A 16070-nucleotide genomic window follows, 5' to 3' on the forward strand; every position below is an offset into this window, starting at 1 on the left:
GCGGCTCTGGCGCAGCCGCGGGGTCGTGGTGTGGAGAGAGCTCGGTTTGGTGGAGGCTCTTTGTCGGGCGGCAGCGCAGCCTAGCTGCCAGTTGCGGCTACGTTAGCTCCGGGCGACGCAGGGCACTGAGAGGGAGCCACAGCGTAACGCGGGCGGTGCACGTGCCGGGCGGTGAAGAGGAGCCCGGGCGTTGGTGCCGCGCGCGCAGCCGACCCGAAGCATTTCCCTGCTGCACCCGGTTTGCGCCTTGGCGGATGAACTAATTGCGCGCTCCAAGCAGAGCAGCAAAGCCTCCTCCGTCAACACCAGCGTCCCGCCGCACCCACACGCCCTTCCGCCCATCGCCTCTCCGCTCACCCACGCGTCCACAATGCTGGCCACCCGTTTCGCCGCTCCCGCCAGGCAATGCCTGCGCCAGGTCCGCCCCGCGCCGCGCTGGGCGCCCGCCGTTGCGAGGGCCTACTCCGCCGCCAGCCAGGATCGCGTGGCCAAGTTCACTGCTCAGAAGGGCAATGACGGCAAGTACACCGTCACGCTCATCGAGGGTGATGGTATCGGCCCTGAGATCTCTCAGTCCGTCAAGGACATCTACTCGGCCGCCAACGTACGCATTCCCGTCTGCCCGCTCGCCGCAGAGCATGCGCATTGACAGCAAAACCGCAGGTCCCCATCAAGTGGGAGAGCGTCGACGTCACCCCCCGTCTTGTCGACGGCAAGACGACCATCCCCCAGGATGCCATTGACAGCGTCAACCGCAACAAGGTTGCCCTCAAGGGTCCCCTCGCCGTACGCAGTCCCGCAACACCTTACCCGACAGCCTTCCCAAGTCCCGCCTAACCACCATGCATGCAGACTCCTGTCGGCAAGGGCCACGTCTCTCTCAACCTGACGCTCCGCCGCACCTTCAACCTCTTCGCCAACGTCCGTCCCTGCAAGTCCATCGCCGGCTACAAGACTCCCTACGACGACGTCGACACCGTCTTGATCCGTGAGAACACCGAGGGCGAGTACTCGGGAATTGAGCACGTTGTCGTGGATGGCGTCGTCCAGAGCATCAAGCTCATCACCCGCGAGGCTTCTGAGCGTGTCCTGCGCTACGCCTTCCAGTACGCCCAGGAGGTTGGCCGCAACAAGGTCCGCGCCGTCCACAAGGCCACCATCATGAAGATGTCCGACGGTCTTTTCCTCAACACCGCTCGCGAGCTCTCCAAGGAGTTCCCCGACATCGAGTTCGACGCTGAGCTGCTCGACAACACCTGCCTGAAGATGGTCACCGACCCCCTCCCCTACAACGACAAGGTCCTGGTCATGCCCAACCTCTACGGTGACATTCTCTCCGACATGTGCGCCGGTCTGATTGGCGGTCTTGGTCTCACTCCCTCGGGCAACATCGGTGACGAGTGCTCCATCTTCGAGGCCGTGCACGGCTCCGCCCCCGATATCGCCGGCCAGAGCCTGGCCAACCCCACCGCTCTGCTCCTGTCCTCCATCATGATGCTTCAGCACATGGGTCTCCACGAGCACGCCAACCAGATCCAGAGCGCCATCTTCAAGGTTCTCGCCGAGGGCAAGGTATGTGACGTCCCACACTCCACCCCATTTTCCCCCCACGCAGATCCCTGTCCCCATTTGGTCACGAGGCCTCAAAGCGGCATCGGCTAACCACTCATTGTTGTAGACGATAACCGGCGACCTTGGTGGCAAGGCCAAGACCCACGAGTATGCCGACGCCGTCATTAAGGCTTTGTAAAGTAGTGCCGAAGTCTTGAAAATTTCATAAAATTTTTGGGAAGCTTCGCTTGTTGCGTTTTTCAGTCAGTTGAGTATAGAAGGGAAGTCGCATTCTACGGCCGGCTTAAAGCGCGTGTGGGGGGTCTCACTTGTCATCATGTAACTTTTGTCGCGGCCTGTATCATAACCCTGCTGAAGTAGAAGGAAGAGAGCATTGGAAGGCATATAGAAGGACAGCCGTGGGGCATTCTTATCATTGTGTTTGTGTCGTATATCCGTCAGGGAGACGCCTGCGACATCTCTCCCTCCTTTTTCTCTTCCGCTACTGCGGGTAAATCCGAAGAAGTCATGGAGAAACAAAAGCAGTTCGCCTCGGAGATCGGCAAGCGAAGAAAGAAAAAAGAAAAAAACACAAATTGCCGTACAGGGTATATCAAAACAATCAGATAAGACCGATCTCAGGCCGGCCCCCAAGCAAACGCCGAGGTTCGCCGCCCGACCCGACCACCCCATCATAGCCGACGCCCGATGCATAAATCATACACACCCGTTGCAAGCCAGTCGTCGTTGTAGCAATGCATCCGTAGCCACCTCCAACATCCAGCAGCAAAACAAGAAAGAAAAAGAATCATGTGCCGCGACTCTCCCATCGTCTTGTGCTGACTGTTCACCGCACGATCGCCGGGTCATGCAGCTCGTACGGTGGCGGCGGTTCCTGCGGCACGCTCGACCTCCCGGCAGCAGTGCTGCCACCGCGGGCAGCCGTCGTAGCAGGAGCAGCAGCAGCAGCAGCAGCAGTCCTCTTCCGCAGCGTCGACGACGACGCCGAACTGCCAGCCGCCTCCTCCTCCTCGTCGTCGTCTGTGTTGTCGTCGTTGCCATGCTCAAAATCTTCTCCCTGCTGCTGCTGCTGCTGCTGCTGCTGCTGCTGCTGCTTCTCCTCCTCCTCCTCGGCGGCGGCGGCGGCATCCCCACCGACCTGGCTCCGCTTCCGTTGCTGCTGCTGTTGCTGCTGCCGCCGCCTCCGCTTTTTCCCTCCAGGAGATGCGTCGGCCTTTTTTCTGCCTCCCCCACCACCACCACCTACAACAACATTCGCGTCCCCTTCGCCCAACGCGCGCTTCTTTCCCTTCTTAGCAGACGACAACGACTTCGTCGTCGCCTTCCTCGCCTTCTCCTTCTCCTTCTCCTTCTCTCTCCCCTTCCCCTTCCCCTTCCCCTCCCCCTTCATCAACACCAACCCCGCCTTCTCCTTCCCCTCGCCCACGTCCACGCCCTCCACCACCGGCGCCCCGCACGCCGCGCGCAGCAGCGCCGCATAAAAAGCATCGAGCACGCGTCGGAGCGCAGCGACCGAGACGGCGCTGGAATCGGGCGCGGCGATCGCGGCGGCGGCAGCGGTGTGCGGGGAGAAGAGTTTGACGCGGGAGGCGCTGTTGCTGCTGTTGCTGTTGTCGGCGGCGGCGGCGGCAGCGGAGAGGGCGAGGAGCGGGGGCAGGGCGAGCTTGGAGATGTGGACGTCTGGGTGGGCAAGGGAGAGGGCGAGGTGGGATTGGAGGTAGTGGGAGAGGGCGGCGGTGAAGGGGCCGGTGATGTTGGTGGTGGTGGTGGTGGCGGTGGTGTTGTTGGTGTCGTCTGTGGTGGTAGGTAGGAGCGCGGTGCCGCGGGTGAGGAAGGCGGGGAGGTCGGTGCGGGAGAGGGTGATGTCGAGGGCGCGGAGGGCGGCGGTGGGGCAGGCGGCGGGGAAGGAGAGTTGGAGTTGGAGCCGGGAGAGGATGGATGGGAGGGGCGAGGCGGTGGTTGCGACGGAGAGGTGTGAGAGGATTGTCTCGAGGGTTGAGGAGAGAAAGCGGGAGCGTAGCTTCATGGGGGCGATGCGCGCGTCGAAGGTGGAGGCGATGTAGGAGGTGAAGGTGTCGCGGAGCGCGACGGGCATTCGCACGAGGAGGAGCGGCAGCGCTGTGAAGCCTTTTGGTGCTGGGACATCTTCAGCCTCTGGGTTGCGCAGCAACAGCGCAGTGTAGCTGGCCTTCTGGTAGCGCAGCTCGATGTGTACGCCTCGTGCTTCCGAGGGATCGAGCGATGGCGCATCCAGGAGGTCTCCGGGCTGTTCATCCTCTTGCGCTTCTGCATCTTGCCGGTGTAATGTCTCCCATGATTCTTCGTCCCCAATCAGGTCCCAGGTACAGCTCTCTAATATGCCGGAAGCGCCGTCGGAGGTGCCGGCGCCGACGTCAACGCCGCGCAGAATATCGCCGCGCAGGATGTCGCGCAGCCGGCGCGCATGCATGCGAAGTGTAGTCTCGTCGAGTAATGTGTTTGCACCATGGTAGAGAGGCGACAGACGATATGCGGTGTAGGTTGAGTCGTACAGCGGGTATTTAGGGATGGGGTCGGTCATGGCCGGTGGTGATGACGCGTGGGTCGCAGAGCGCGTCTGCGGGATACGCGGGCGTCGTCAAGGGTTGACAAGCACGTCAGGCGGGAGGGTCAAGATGCCTTGGGTAATTGAAAGTTATTTCAGGCCAATTTTTTGCAGAACGAGCACATTGGAAGTTCGGACAGGGTGGAGGTAGCTCTCCGCGGTTGCTTGGGCGTCTGTTTACTTTACGGCGAATCATCGGCAATGCCTTCACTCAAACTACCCGACGATCCTTTCCCTGCTTTGCCAACACTTATACGAGACCCCGAGTCGCTCGTGGCCTTTCTCAGAGGAGTGGGTTTGCTTTTGCTGTGAGATCTATGAATCGAGTTGAGCATACCAAAGAAGCCTTCTGTCACAGTGGATGCGAACGTATATGGATGCTGTGCATTTCTGCCTACCACCACGACCGCAGTCACTGGTCGAGCTCTCTGCCACATCACGTACACCTGGCAAGATAGCTCGTCCATACTTTTTCCGGCGCTACATATACCCATTTTACTTCAACGCATGAAGAGCGCAAAGGGCCTACTCCGGCTTCTTGTACCCGTCGACGTCGGTGCTGTTGCTCAGCTTCTCGTTCTTCTTCACGTTGTCGCGATATTGATCCAACTTCTCATTGATAGCGGCGTAGGCGTCGGTGCCGACGATGCAGCGCAGCGGCGGGTCGGACATGACGGCGAGGTCGTAGAAGGCCTGGGCTCCCTTCTTCGGGTCGCCCGCCTGGGTTCCGTGCCGTTTGCCCATGATCTCCTTGGCGTTGAGGTGGTCGTACGCAGGGTGGGGCTCGCCTTCACGAAATGTAATTAGAGAAAAAAAAAAAACAGCAGCTCTGGGGGTTAAAAATAGAGTAACGATGAACGATGAGAGAAAGAGAAAACCACTTACCAAAGTCCATGCTCCTACCCGCCCAGTCCGTCCTGAACCCACCGGGCTCGATGCACGTGAACTTGATGCCCCACTCCGGCTTGACCTCCTTGGACACGGCTTCGGTGAAGCCCTCGACCGCCCACTTGGAGGCACAATACGTCGAAAACAGGGGCTGTTCACATACCTCGGAGTCAACTTCGAACGCGCACTAAACGCCCGACGAGAGGGGAATGCACGTGTCTCGCAAAAGGAAAGAAAACAAAAACCACTCACCACACCCCTCTGCCCCCCAATACTCGTCACCTGCTGAATCACACCCCCCGGCGGACTCTGCTCGTCGCGCATGACCTCCATCGCCCGCCTCGTCACGTCGATCAAGCCGAAGAAGTTCACCTCCATCTGGGTGCGGATCTGCTTCTCGGACAGCGTCTCGAAGGCGCCGGCCAGGCCGTAGCCGGCGTTGTTGCACACGACGTCGACGCGGCCGAACTTGGCGAGGGCGGCGCCGAAGGCCGCGCCGATCGACTCCTTCTTCGTGACGTCGAGGTCGACGAGCAGCAGGCTCGAGGCGTTGGAGATGGACGCGAACGAGAGCTTGGACGAGTCGCGCGCCGTGGCGACGACCTTGTGCCCGTTTGCGAGACAGATCTTGACGTACTCGTTGCCGAAGCCGGTCGAGGTGCCTGTTTGGGTGGGGGGGATAGGTGTTGGCAGGTGATTACGTTCTTCCTTCCCCCCCTTCATACGGAACGGGAGGTTTCAATGGCTTACCGGTAATGAAGAAGACGAGGGGTGCCATGGTTGCGGATGTCAGCGTGCGGATGTTTAGAAGCTGGAGTGAAGTGGCCAAGGGTGGTGGTAAGTCAATGGTTCAAATAGCCACCGCGTCACCCGGGGATAGCAGGGGTGCCGTCATGGATTTAGCAACGCTTCTAGTGCGGGACCGGGGTGAACAAAGTATCGTCATGGCGGATCGCAACTGCTTCGTAGAGCTCTCGAGATGACTATCTCCTACCTCCGCATAGCTCCGTCATTACGTCATCTTTGCATATTGATAAGCACGTTTGATGGTCTGACATTATTATGGCCCAAGTCTGTTTCGAAAAGGTCTGACTTTTCGTTCCTCGGGAACACGTCCCTTGCTTACAGCTTGTACACCAGCTTCTTGCCGCTGACCTTGCCCGCCTTCATCTCCTCCAGGCCCTCCAGCACGCCCTGCAGGCCGCCGCCCCTGATGTCAGGCGTGTGCACGCTGAACTTGCCCTCGGCCAACAGCTTCTCGGACAGCTGCCAGAACATGCAGCCGAACTCGTAGTCTTCGCGGTTAGCGGGCAGCGGCTTGGGGATGAAGGGCTTGACGACCTCCTCGCCGAAGATGGTGTAGCCGAGCGTGTACTTGGCCTCGACGTCCTTGCGCGGCAGCTCGATGTACAGCAGCGCGCTGTACACGGGCTTCTTCGCGCCGCTGTCCGACGAAAGGGCGTCGGCGCAGATCTGGGCCGAGTTGCCCTCGGCGATGCAGTCGAAGGCGTGGTAGAGCTTGTTGCCCGTGTGCTTCCGGATGTCGGCGCCCACCGTGGCCGAGCCGTAGTCAAAGACGGCGTCGGCGCCCAGCGACTTGACCTTGTCGAAGTTGTGCGGCGAGCACGTGGCGATGACCTCGAGGCCGGAGCTGGATGTCACATGTCAGCACCGCTTTCTTTCCTGCTCCCAAGCCTTGGGGGGAAGACGCCTCACAGTTTCGCAAACTGGACGGCCAGAGCGCCCGTGGCGGTGCTGCCGCCGTACACGAGCACGGGGAAGCGCTCGCTGGCCGGCTTGCTGGGCAGCGGCAGCTTGAGCGACTGGTACAGGCCCTGGCCGATGGTTGAGATGCCGACGCCCAGCGTGGCCGCCTCCTCGAAGCTCACGCCCTCGGGGATCTTCAGCTCGATGCCCTCCCTGGCGATCAGGTACTCGGCGAAGGAGCCGTCCTCCTTGTTGTTCTGGTTGCCGCCGTGGGACCACCCGGCGATGCGGTCGCCCTTCTTGATCGTCGTCACGCCCGAGCCGACGTCCTGCACCACGCCCGCGTAGTCGCAGCCCGACGTGCAGCCCTCGGTGCCTCCCACGAACGCGATGTGCTTCCAGTCCGTCGGGTTGAGAGCGAGCGCCACCGGCTTGACCAGCGCAGTGCCCGGACGCACCTTCGGGATGGGCGCGTCGACGATGGCGGCCTTGCCCTCGCCCTGGATCTTGATCGCCTTCATGGTTCCAGACATGGTGGGTTATATCTGGGGAAATGTAAGCTTCTATGAGCAAAGGGAGATGCTGATGGCCGGTAGCTTACGGAAAAGTTCAGCGAGATGGGGAGCGGAGGATTTCTTCGTTGAATGAAGCTTCTGGAGCTGGCTGCGGCATCAATTGAGCTGCGCAGAGGGGCTTTTATAAAAAAAGATGACAAAAGTCGCGTAGCACATCCCTGCAGCAATTGAAGCTACTACGTAGTACATCTGTGGCTCGACGCACCCCACCTGCTGCGAAATGCGAGCGGGGTGATTAGTTAACGGAAGGCGCTATGTACGTCATTGATCGAACCGAGTCAGGGGCGCTCCAGGCTGTCCCGCAACACCATCGCCCTCTCTCCAGATCCTCCACCTCGACGCCCATTTGATTAGTTTAGGATCCTGACGTAGCTTGTTAGTCAGCCCACAGCATGGGCGCTTATTAGTAAGGCGAGTCGGCCTGCATTCGTAAGCAGCCACTACCCCGCCTGCAATGCCGTGATACAACCGTTTCATTCAACACGTCCATGAGGCGAGCAGTTGTGTGATAGGTCATTAAGCTTTGCTACGTGGTATCTCTTCTCTCCTCTCTTAACTCCCTTCACAAACCCTTATCGTTTACTGTATACCGTTCCACCCAACCGAGATCTCTCAAGATAGAATGGCAGACATCTCCGTATGGCCGGTCCCTTCTCTCGGAGAGAACAATCTCTGCTCTGCTCTATATCTTGGGCTTCACGGTCCTCTCGGTGTCGGACGCGTCCGCGTCGATGCCCTTGTCGAAGTGGTACAGCGGTTCGAGCTTGGCGTTCTTCTGCATCAACACCCAACGCTTGATCCACCACGGCAGCGCCTGGCCTAGCTGGTACGAGATGAACTTGCGGACCGGCACCGCGAAGATGTAGTCGAGCTCTTCGAGCGTGCGCTGCTTGGTTTCGGGCACGAAGAGGAAGATCATGACGAAGGCTATCACGTTGAGACCCCTGCATGCACGTCAGTAAACCGCTATTCCGTTGCAACTCTCCGGCTACGCTTCGGCAGGCACGCCGCCACGTCGTCCCGGGAGATATGGGCTGGGGGAGGCTTACGCGTAGAAGCCGAATGCGCCTGTAGACGAGAATGCCTGCAGGATGGCCGGGAACGAGATGGACAGGACGGCGGCCCAGAACAGGCACGTCGCCACCGCCCAACCCATACCAACTTCTCTGTGGGAGAGTGGGAAGCACTCTGCTGAATAAGTGAACGGTACCGGGCCTAGGCTTGGTCAGCGAAATGTCCCTAAAAAAAAAAAAAGAAGAAGAATCTTCGAATCTTCGACGCGAGTTTTTCTTCTCCCCATTGTTTGGCGGAGTGCTTACCTTCGCCAGGGCTGTAGAACGCTGCGAACACATAGATGAAGAAGGCGACTAGTCCGAGATGTGCTTTGTTGTCTTGCGGGATGTAGAAGCAGAAGCCGGCCGCCAGCAGCGTCCACGCCATCTGCGGGAACGTGAACAACAACAGCGTACGACGGCCATACGTGTCGATTGTCCAGATGGCTGGCCAAGCAAAGACAAAGTTGACAAGGCCGAAGCCGAAGGAAGCAATGAGGGCTTCGCTCTGGCTGGCACCGGCCTCTCGGAAGACGGTGGAGGAATAGAAGGCGATGATGTTGATGCCGCACATCTGCTGGGCGATCATCACGACGAAGGAGGCCAGGGTACCGCGGCGCACGCGGGGAATGGTGAAGAGCTGGGCGAACCTGGTCAGGTAGTTCGACTTGCCGACGATTGCTGCCTCGACCTCAAGCTGGGCGTGGATGTAGTAGAGATCGCGGGCGGCCTGGATCGGGTGGAAGCGGAGCCGGAGAAGCGAGTTGTACGCCTTGCGGTATCGGTTCTTCTTCATGTACCATCGTGGCGATTCTGTCGCGGATTAGACAAGAGCCACTGAGCATGGGGGCGCACATGACTTACCGGGGCAGAAGAAGATTCCCAGGACCAATGGCACGGCCGGGATGAAGGCAGAGCCGATTTGCAGGCGCCAGGCAATCTTGTCGATTTTGTACACTGCAAGATTCGCGCAGAACCCCAGGAAGATGCCAAAGGCGGTCCACATCTGCCACGACATGACGAGCGCACCACGGATCCTGGCGGGCGCGTTTTCGGCAGCGAAGATGGGCACGGTGGCACCCTTCAGACCCATGCCGATGCCCATGAGAAGACGCGTGATGAAGAGCTGCTCCCAAGTCTGGCAGACGGCACCTCCGATCGGAGTGAGGACGCAAAAGACAGCCGAGATGAAGATGGTACCGCGACGACCGAAGTAGAAGTTGCAGGGGTCCGACAGCCAGCAGCCACTAACAGTCAAATGTCAGCAAAAGCCGTCGTGCTGGTGCTTTTCCAGGGTAGCAAGCTCACATGAAAGCAGATCCGATGTAAGGTCCGGCGTTGACGACACCAACGAGCCAACTGTCACGAGTGTAGTTGGGGTGGCCCTTGTCCTCGCCATGGCCGATACCAAATTCCTGAGGGAAAGAAAGATTGGCACCGTTCCTGCACCGTTTGTCAGAAAAGTCCACGAAAGGACACTGGGGTGCTTCACTCACGATCCGGTCTGGTCCCAGCCCTGGACGGCAGCACCAATGGAGCAGACGATGATGGTGAAGTAAAGAGCAAACGGGTGCTTCCACTTGTGGTCGTGTTCGCGCTGGAGCAGGTGCCTTTCCTCCTCGGTCATCCCCTCGACCTCCTGCCACCTTGACGGATTCTGGGCGATCAGCGCGCCCTTCTTCAGGGTGTCGGTGAGGTCGACGAGGTCTTTGTCTCGGGCGAAGTCTTCGACATTTCTCATCAAGATATCGTGCGGAATGTCGGCAAGAGGATTTGCGACTCTGCATTTCTTGTCAGTGCTAAGCGGAAGCTTTTGCTTCTCGGCAAAGCAAGAAGCGGGTCCGGCGAAGCTCACTTGGCGTCAAGATTCTTAGCCAGGTTCAAGGTGGTGACGGCCTCGTCATGGTAGATCTCGTCCTTTGCCTCGATCTTCTCCGACATGTTTGGCAGATCGATGCACCAACGCTTTGGTGCCAGCCGGGGGGGATAAAGAGGAGCAGAGAGATGCGGAGCAGAAACAAACGCCAAACCCAAGCTTCCCCCCCGCCTCATTATATGCCTACGACCCTAGCTGGGGGCGCTCATACTTCCGGCCCTCGGGCGATCTGGCGCAGCCATGCCGTCCGGGAGACGGGCCCAAAACAGCCTCGAGGCTTTCTGGGCACAAGAGAATCCTTTCAGCCACGGTGATGCAGGCCGCCCGAAGCGGTCTGGGGCTGGGGCACGGGATAATCCCTGGCGACGGAGAGTCAAGCGACCTGGCCGGCGGTGAAAGGGCGAAAGAGGCCTTGATGGGGCTTGACGTTGTACCGCCGCGTCTCACAGCAGCTTTCACCGAACCCAGCACGGCCATGCGGAGCGCAAGCCTTGGCCGGCCTTGGCCGCTCTTGGCTCAAGCTGTGCCAAGCCCGTGGAGAGAGGCACGTGTAGCGCGGGGGAAGAGAGCATCTAACCCCATTCGGGGTGGTCCGTCTCTGGGGTGCGGAGAGCAAGGGTGGGGCCAGGGGCGTGTTCTGCAGCCCGAATGTTTGTTGCTAGACATGATCAGCGTCACCGTTTCCCTGCACTGAAGTGAAGGGGGGTGTTTGCGCTACATAACGCATTACCGGATGGGGTACCGTGCTAAGGCGTTCGGACGAGCTGACGGAATGGCGGAGAGAAGGTCCCGTTCTTCAGACAGCTAAGAATTCCTAGCCTAGCTAGGTTTCAGTTACCGGAAAAAAAAAAACATACCTATCTTTACTCGTATAAGTATTGCTTTCTTTATGGGCCTCAGAATGGCATTATGTGGAAAGCAAAAGATTGTGTCATACACAACAGCCTTTATGTACGCGATAGCCGTTGCACTGGTTAGCTGTGGTGCATTTCATCCAAACCACGGGTACGAGACAGAGCGATCAGACCATTCATACTCCTTGTTTAGTAGAAACCTCTCATTTTCTCATACCAGTGATGCCAAACATGCCCTCAGTGAGTAGTGTGATGAGAGTGAGCGATTTGTGCGAAATAAGGGGTATAAAAATCTCTCGTCTCCACGGTTATGGTTCAGACAAAGGCTGTGGCCATGCCGGAGAGCCCTTTACATGTGAAGTCTCATGCAGTATTAATAGCCTGTTGGCAGGGGCGTTCTTGGTACAATCCAGACCACCGAGTACCTCGGGGGATCGCTATACGACGTAAGCAACTGCTCTCATGCCAATGAGTTGCACTCATTCTGGAACAGGTAACCTGTCGTCCCTGCAGGATCGACACCAGGCCAGTCGAAGGCATTCGGACACCGCTTGATTGTGAAATAAGCGCCCGTTCATCTGTCATGGTGCAAAGCACCCCCGCGTCGTATCAGTGTGGGGTATTCATGGCGCTGATCATGTCCAATTGCAGGCTTACGGCGGAGAACGCCATTGCCGCCCGATGTCACTGTTGGATGGCGATGGTGCCATGGCTGACGCGTTGGTTGTTTTGCGATCCTCAGTCTCGCCCTCGTTCGGTGGGGGCGGTTTGATTTATTATGGCTGGTCCGCTGCAGTGCCGCTTGCATGCATGAGCTAGGCCGCCTTGCACGACGGCAAATCACTCAGGATGGGCGCCAAAACGCGCATTTGGCCACGAGGCAGGAGCCGGTGCGTCGGGTGCTCCGATTCATGGCTTCGGCACATCTGCGGAGCCGCCTGACTCCGACGCTGCCAGCTGACAGGAACTTGGCCGCAAAGCTGGCTCATGTTTCGAACTGGATGCCTGACGCTCTGTAGTGGCCGCTGCGCCGGCTGCGGCCATGGAAGCCGCCATGGCGGCCGACATTCCTTTTCCGGATCCCCTTCGCCCACGGGGCCCCAGAGCAGCGGTCCGCCCAGGCCATTGGCCAAAGATACGGGGCCAGGCTGCAACATCGCTTCAGCTGGCGTAGAGCTGTGCCGTTGAGCCTCGTCGGCCAAGACTCGGATCCTTGGTCGCATCTTGACTTTTCTTCTGCCGTGTAAGCACCCTGCAAGCATCCAGAGCTCTCAGCTCCAAGCCGTGCCGAGCCTTCCGCAATCTCACGCCATGCGCTACCCACCAAAACTCCTCATCGGCGTTGGCCGAGCTCTCTTGGCCCCAGGACATCCGACGTTGGGATTCTCTGCAAGCAGAAGCACGAGGGCTACATCCAGATGTCGTCGTGCGAGCGGAAGCTTTTGTCCCTGCGTCAGGCCCAGAGAACTGAGTCACGTCCGCACTCCCCGATTCCACGGACCGAGCTGAAGGTGCCCACGCGGCGGCTGCAGCGAGAGGCACTGCTGTGCTACCGAAGGAAGACGTGTGACATGCCAGCATCAGCACTTAAACTGCACCTAAAATGAAGTGCAACCCAGGAATGATTCTAGGGTCGTTTGTCGGATTTCAGTTACGAATCGGAGAATCAGAGCAGAGGCGAAGCCTGAGAAGTCCACCAGTAGACGACCACCATTGATGATGCTTGTACTGCTGTCAACAACAAGCCCACGTGTGCGTTGAAGTAGTGCCCTGCTGAGGTTTGTAGTGGGCCGTTCATTGGGCTGAAGTACCACGCTGTTGATTTTTCCTGCACAGGCGTGAATCGACTTGTGGATGACGAAGGCAGCCATTGTATGGCCGTTTTGCGGCGCTCGCAGATGGGACCGTGCTGTGGTCTACTTAGGACGCCACCCGCGCCCAAGCTTCCCCAGCAATCGTGACGGCGGCCAGTCGTTAACACGTCGAGTTCAGGGACAGGACGGCTGGCTGGCTGCATAATCGTGTACATGGCGTCTCCAGCCTTGTATTTCGTCCAGGGCCGCGACAGTACGGTCCGACTGTGCCCCCCGTACACAGCATCATTCCCTGTGTGCCGACGTTGGTAAGCTGCCGCAGAACCGTTCTCTCCGCACCGCCAAGTGACGGCGTCAAGCCAACGCCTCGGCGTCGTCAGTGTTAACGAACGCCTTCAAGCTAAGGATTGCCGGGCGTAGCAGCGCTTGCGGGGGAATGTCCAAGGGTAGAGGTTCCGCGGGTGATATTCGCCACGTCTGCATTCCAATGATCAGCGAGGATAGCTGCGAAGTCTCTGACAGCAGCCTGCTGGGGTTGGGCGAATGTGCATCTGCGTCGGAACCGGCCGCGAAGGCACGGTAACAGCTGCAGGTAGCGATAACGGGAGCGGGCACCGGGGGATGCTCCGTGCGGAACGTTGAGGTCAAAGGTAGGACACTCTATTTTCCCCGACGCTAATGTGAATGTCGGAGTTTTTGGGAGTAAGATTTGATAGCTTATCTAGCATGTGTGGCATAGATCTCAACGGACGCCGCCGTTTCCACTCTTCCAGGATGCATAGAAGAGCGTGAAGGTGATGTGCCACGACAGAGGGTGCGTCCCGACGCGCGCACGAGCGAAATCGACGGCAGAAGGGCGTTCTGACTGTATTCCTCGACGGCTCTGTGGACTTCGATGCGGAAGGCTGTGGGTGAGGAGAGTTGAAAAGGTGGGGAAGACTGGCACAACCGGCGTCACTGCGGCTTTCAAGCAGCGGCCACAACTTTCTCGTCCGCATCCTAGCGCGCGCGTATCACGTATCACGTATCACCTCGCTCCATCCACCATGTTCCTAGAGATCAACTCACAAGTAGAACCCTTCGGCCAACAGCTATTGTGACAATTGCGAAACTCCGAAACGGCGCGCCCTGGTACTTCATCACCGTACTTTCTTTCCTTTTAGCTCTCAGCGCTATACTCCTGCACATGACTCATACCCGTACGCTACTGGATCTCCAAGCACTTACCGCAACACCGCTCCTGCCGAATCCGGTAAGCGTCGGTCTAAGCATTATATAGACTTACCATCCGACACTCCACTTCATTGTCCCCACCAGAGTTTCCGTCTAGATTGGTGCCACTATCCTGTTTCCTCACCAAGCTCCGCCCGCCATCTCGAAGCTTCTGCACAATGAGCCTTACAACAACATCTCAGCTCGAGGTCTACCTCGCATCAGTGGGGATTGACTTCACATCTGTCGAGCAGTTGCCCGGCGGCACAGGCAATTTCGTCTGGCGCCTCACGCTACCATCCGGCGAAGCACGAATCGTCAAGCACGCCGAGCCATACGTAAAAGCCAACCCATCCATCCCCTTCAGCGTCGACCGCATGCAATTCGAAGCCAGCGCCCTATCGCTGCTACCCCAGACCCTAACCTCGTCCGTCTCCCCTTCCATCTCCTCATCCCCTCCCCCCATAACTCCCCTAACACCCGCTCCCCCACCACCACAGCACCCAACTCGACCCCACCGCCCCCAGCCCCACCGTCCGCCTCCCCACCCTCCACCACTCCGACCCAGACGCCCACATCCTCATCATGAGCGACGCCGGCCCCCACAACCTCAAAGCCTGGTACCCGACCGCCGCCGCGTCCACCACCACCATCCCGCGCGTCGGCGCCGCTCTGGGCGCCTGGCTCGCGCAGCTGCACCGCCGCACGCGCAGCCTGGCGCGGCGCTCGTTCGACAACGCCGCCGCGAGGGGCATCGGCCGCCACGCCTACGCGAACCTCGCGGCGGCGTTTGCGCGGCACCACGGGCTGGATCTGGATCCCGCGTATGCACGGGCTGTGGACGACGAGTTTGGCGCTCGGCTGCAGGCGGAGGCGGAGGCGGCGGACGGTGTGTGCGTGTGTCATGGCGATTTTTGGCCGGGGAATGTGCTTGTGAGGACGGGGGAGGAGGAGGATGGGCCGGCGGCGGTTGTGTTGAGTGTTGTTGATTGGGAGATGACGCGCAGGGGGACTGGGACGACGGATGTGGCTCAGTTTGCGGCGGAGGCGTATTTGCTCGATCGGTTTTGTGGCGGGAAGGGGCTGCTGGAGGCGTTTCTGGAGGGTTATGTCCGGGCGGCGAGGGAGGACGGTGGGGTCGGTGGGGCAGCGGGGAAAGAGGCGTTTGTGCAGAGGTTGGTTGTGCATTTTGGTGTGCATTTGGCGGTTTGGCCTTCCGTCGTCACGTGGTGTGGGAAGGAAGAGACGGGTGAGCTGGCGAGATTCGGAAAGCGCTGTATTGAGGCTGGGTGGGATTTGAACTGGGCGGCTGTGAGAGAGGGGCCGCTGGCACCAGTGTTGAGTTTACTAGAGTAGTCTCATTTGACAAGGAATGACCGAACGAGCTTACTGTGGAGAAGCAATCCGTAACTGCTCGTGTACTACGTCTTAGCCGACGTAGCCTTGGATGCGTAAAGTTCCTCATGTGGCGACTGACCCCCCTTGAAATGGATTTTCGTTCCTCATCAGCCGCCAGAAATTTCTTCCGTTAACCCATGCCATGTCTCGTGGATTGAGGTTTCCATCGGCACTTCGAACGGGTAGAGTATGCGGTTCAGACCAGGGTGGTTCGCTTTGGTGATTGCGTTACTAAATTGGCCCCTCACCTTGACGATATCAAAGGCCAACAGCCAATGTAAGATGATGATGGAATTGCCGCATTCGGCAAAGTGCTGGCTCGGACAGATGCCACGCCCAGCGCCACAGTGTGTGACGAAAGAAATTAACTCACCTACATCCATCTCACATGGGCTGTGGAATCTTGTATCTGGATGTATTTATACATCTTTAAACTTGCATCTACTTCCGGATATCTGCTTCAACCGCCCGCACAAAAGCTAGCGCTCTCACTTAGTCCCCAATAACCGGAACTCTGCACCAAAGGATTGCCGTAGGT

General features: G+C 58.9%; 6 protein-coding genes across 6 annotated transcripts; 2 read left to right on the plus strand and 4 right to left on the minus strand.

Moving 5' to 3' along the window:
• Positions 1–370: 370 nt before the first annotated feature.
• BKCO1_4200051 (isocitrate dehydrogenase) lies at positions 371–1750 on the plus strand (the record flags this gene model as incomplete). The annotated part of the gene is made up of 4 exons (XM_020275909.1): positions 371–604; positions 664–786; positions 853–1572; positions 1679–1750. 4 exons carry the CDS (start codon positions 371–373, stop codon positions 1748–1750), a joined length of 1149 nt encoding a protein of 382 aa, XP_020128257.1.
• A 648-nt stretch (positions 1751–2398) lies between these two features.
• Positions 2399–4132, minus strand: BKCO1_4200052 (siroheme synthase; the record flags this gene model as incomplete). Its single annotated transcript, XM_020275910.1, has 1 exon — positions 2399–4132. The coding sequence occupies one exon, from the start codon at positions 4130–4132 to the stop codon at positions 2399–2401; it is 1734 nt and encodes a 577-aa protein (XP_020128254.1).
• Positions 4133–4681: 549 nt separating this feature from the next.
• On the minus strand, positions 4682–5822 carry BKCO1_4200053 (nad-binding protein; the record flags this gene model as incomplete). The annotated part of the gene is made up of 4 exons (XM_020275911.1): positions 4682–4944; positions 5042–5195; positions 5297–5706; positions 5795–5822. The coding sequence occupies 4 exons, from the start codon at positions 5820–5822 to the stop codon at positions 4682–4684; spliced, it is 855 nt and encodes a 284-aa protein (XP_020128255.1).
• A 344-nt stretch (positions 5823–6166) lies between these two features.
• On the minus strand, positions 6167–7284 carry BKCO1_4200054 (zinc-binding oxidoreductase; the record flags this gene model as incomplete). The annotated part of the gene is made up of 2 exons (XM_020275912.1): positions 6167–6695; positions 6761–7284. 2 exons carry the CDS (start codon positions 7282–7284, stop codon positions 6167–6169), a joined length of 1053 nt encoding a protein of 350 aa, XP_020128289.1.
• Positions 7285–8008: 724 nt separating this feature from the next.
• BKCO1_4200055 (galactose-proton symport) lies at positions 8009–10319 on the minus strand (the record flags this gene model as incomplete). Its single annotated transcript, XM_020275913.1, has 7 exons — positions 8009–8270; positions 8376–8541; positions 8646–9191; positions 9243–9625; positions 9687–9821; positions 9875–10159; positions 10234–10319. The coding sequence occupies 7 exons, from the start codon at positions 10317–10319 to the stop codon at positions 8009–8011; spliced, it is 1863 nt and encodes a 620-aa protein (XP_020128290.1).
• Positions 10320–14313: 3994 nt separating this feature from the next.
• BKCO1_4200056 (phosphotransferase enzyme family protein) lies at positions 14314–15490 on the plus strand (the record flags this gene model as incomplete). Its single annotated transcript, XM_020275914.1, has 2 exons — positions 14314–14561; positions 14635–15490. 2 exons carry the CDS (start codon positions 14314–14316, stop codon positions 15488–15490), a joined length of 1104 nt encoding a protein of 367 aa, XP_020128252.1.
• Positions 15491–16070: the final 580 nt, after the last annotated feature.

This window comes from Diplodia corticola (assembly GCF_001883845.1).
Source record: "Diplodia corticola strain CBS 112549 chromosome Unknown scaffold42, whole genome shotgun sequence".
Classification (NCBI taxonomy): Eukaryota; Fungi; Ascomycota; class Dothideomycetes; order Botryosphaeriales; family Botryosphaeriaceae; genus Diplodia; species Diplodia corticola.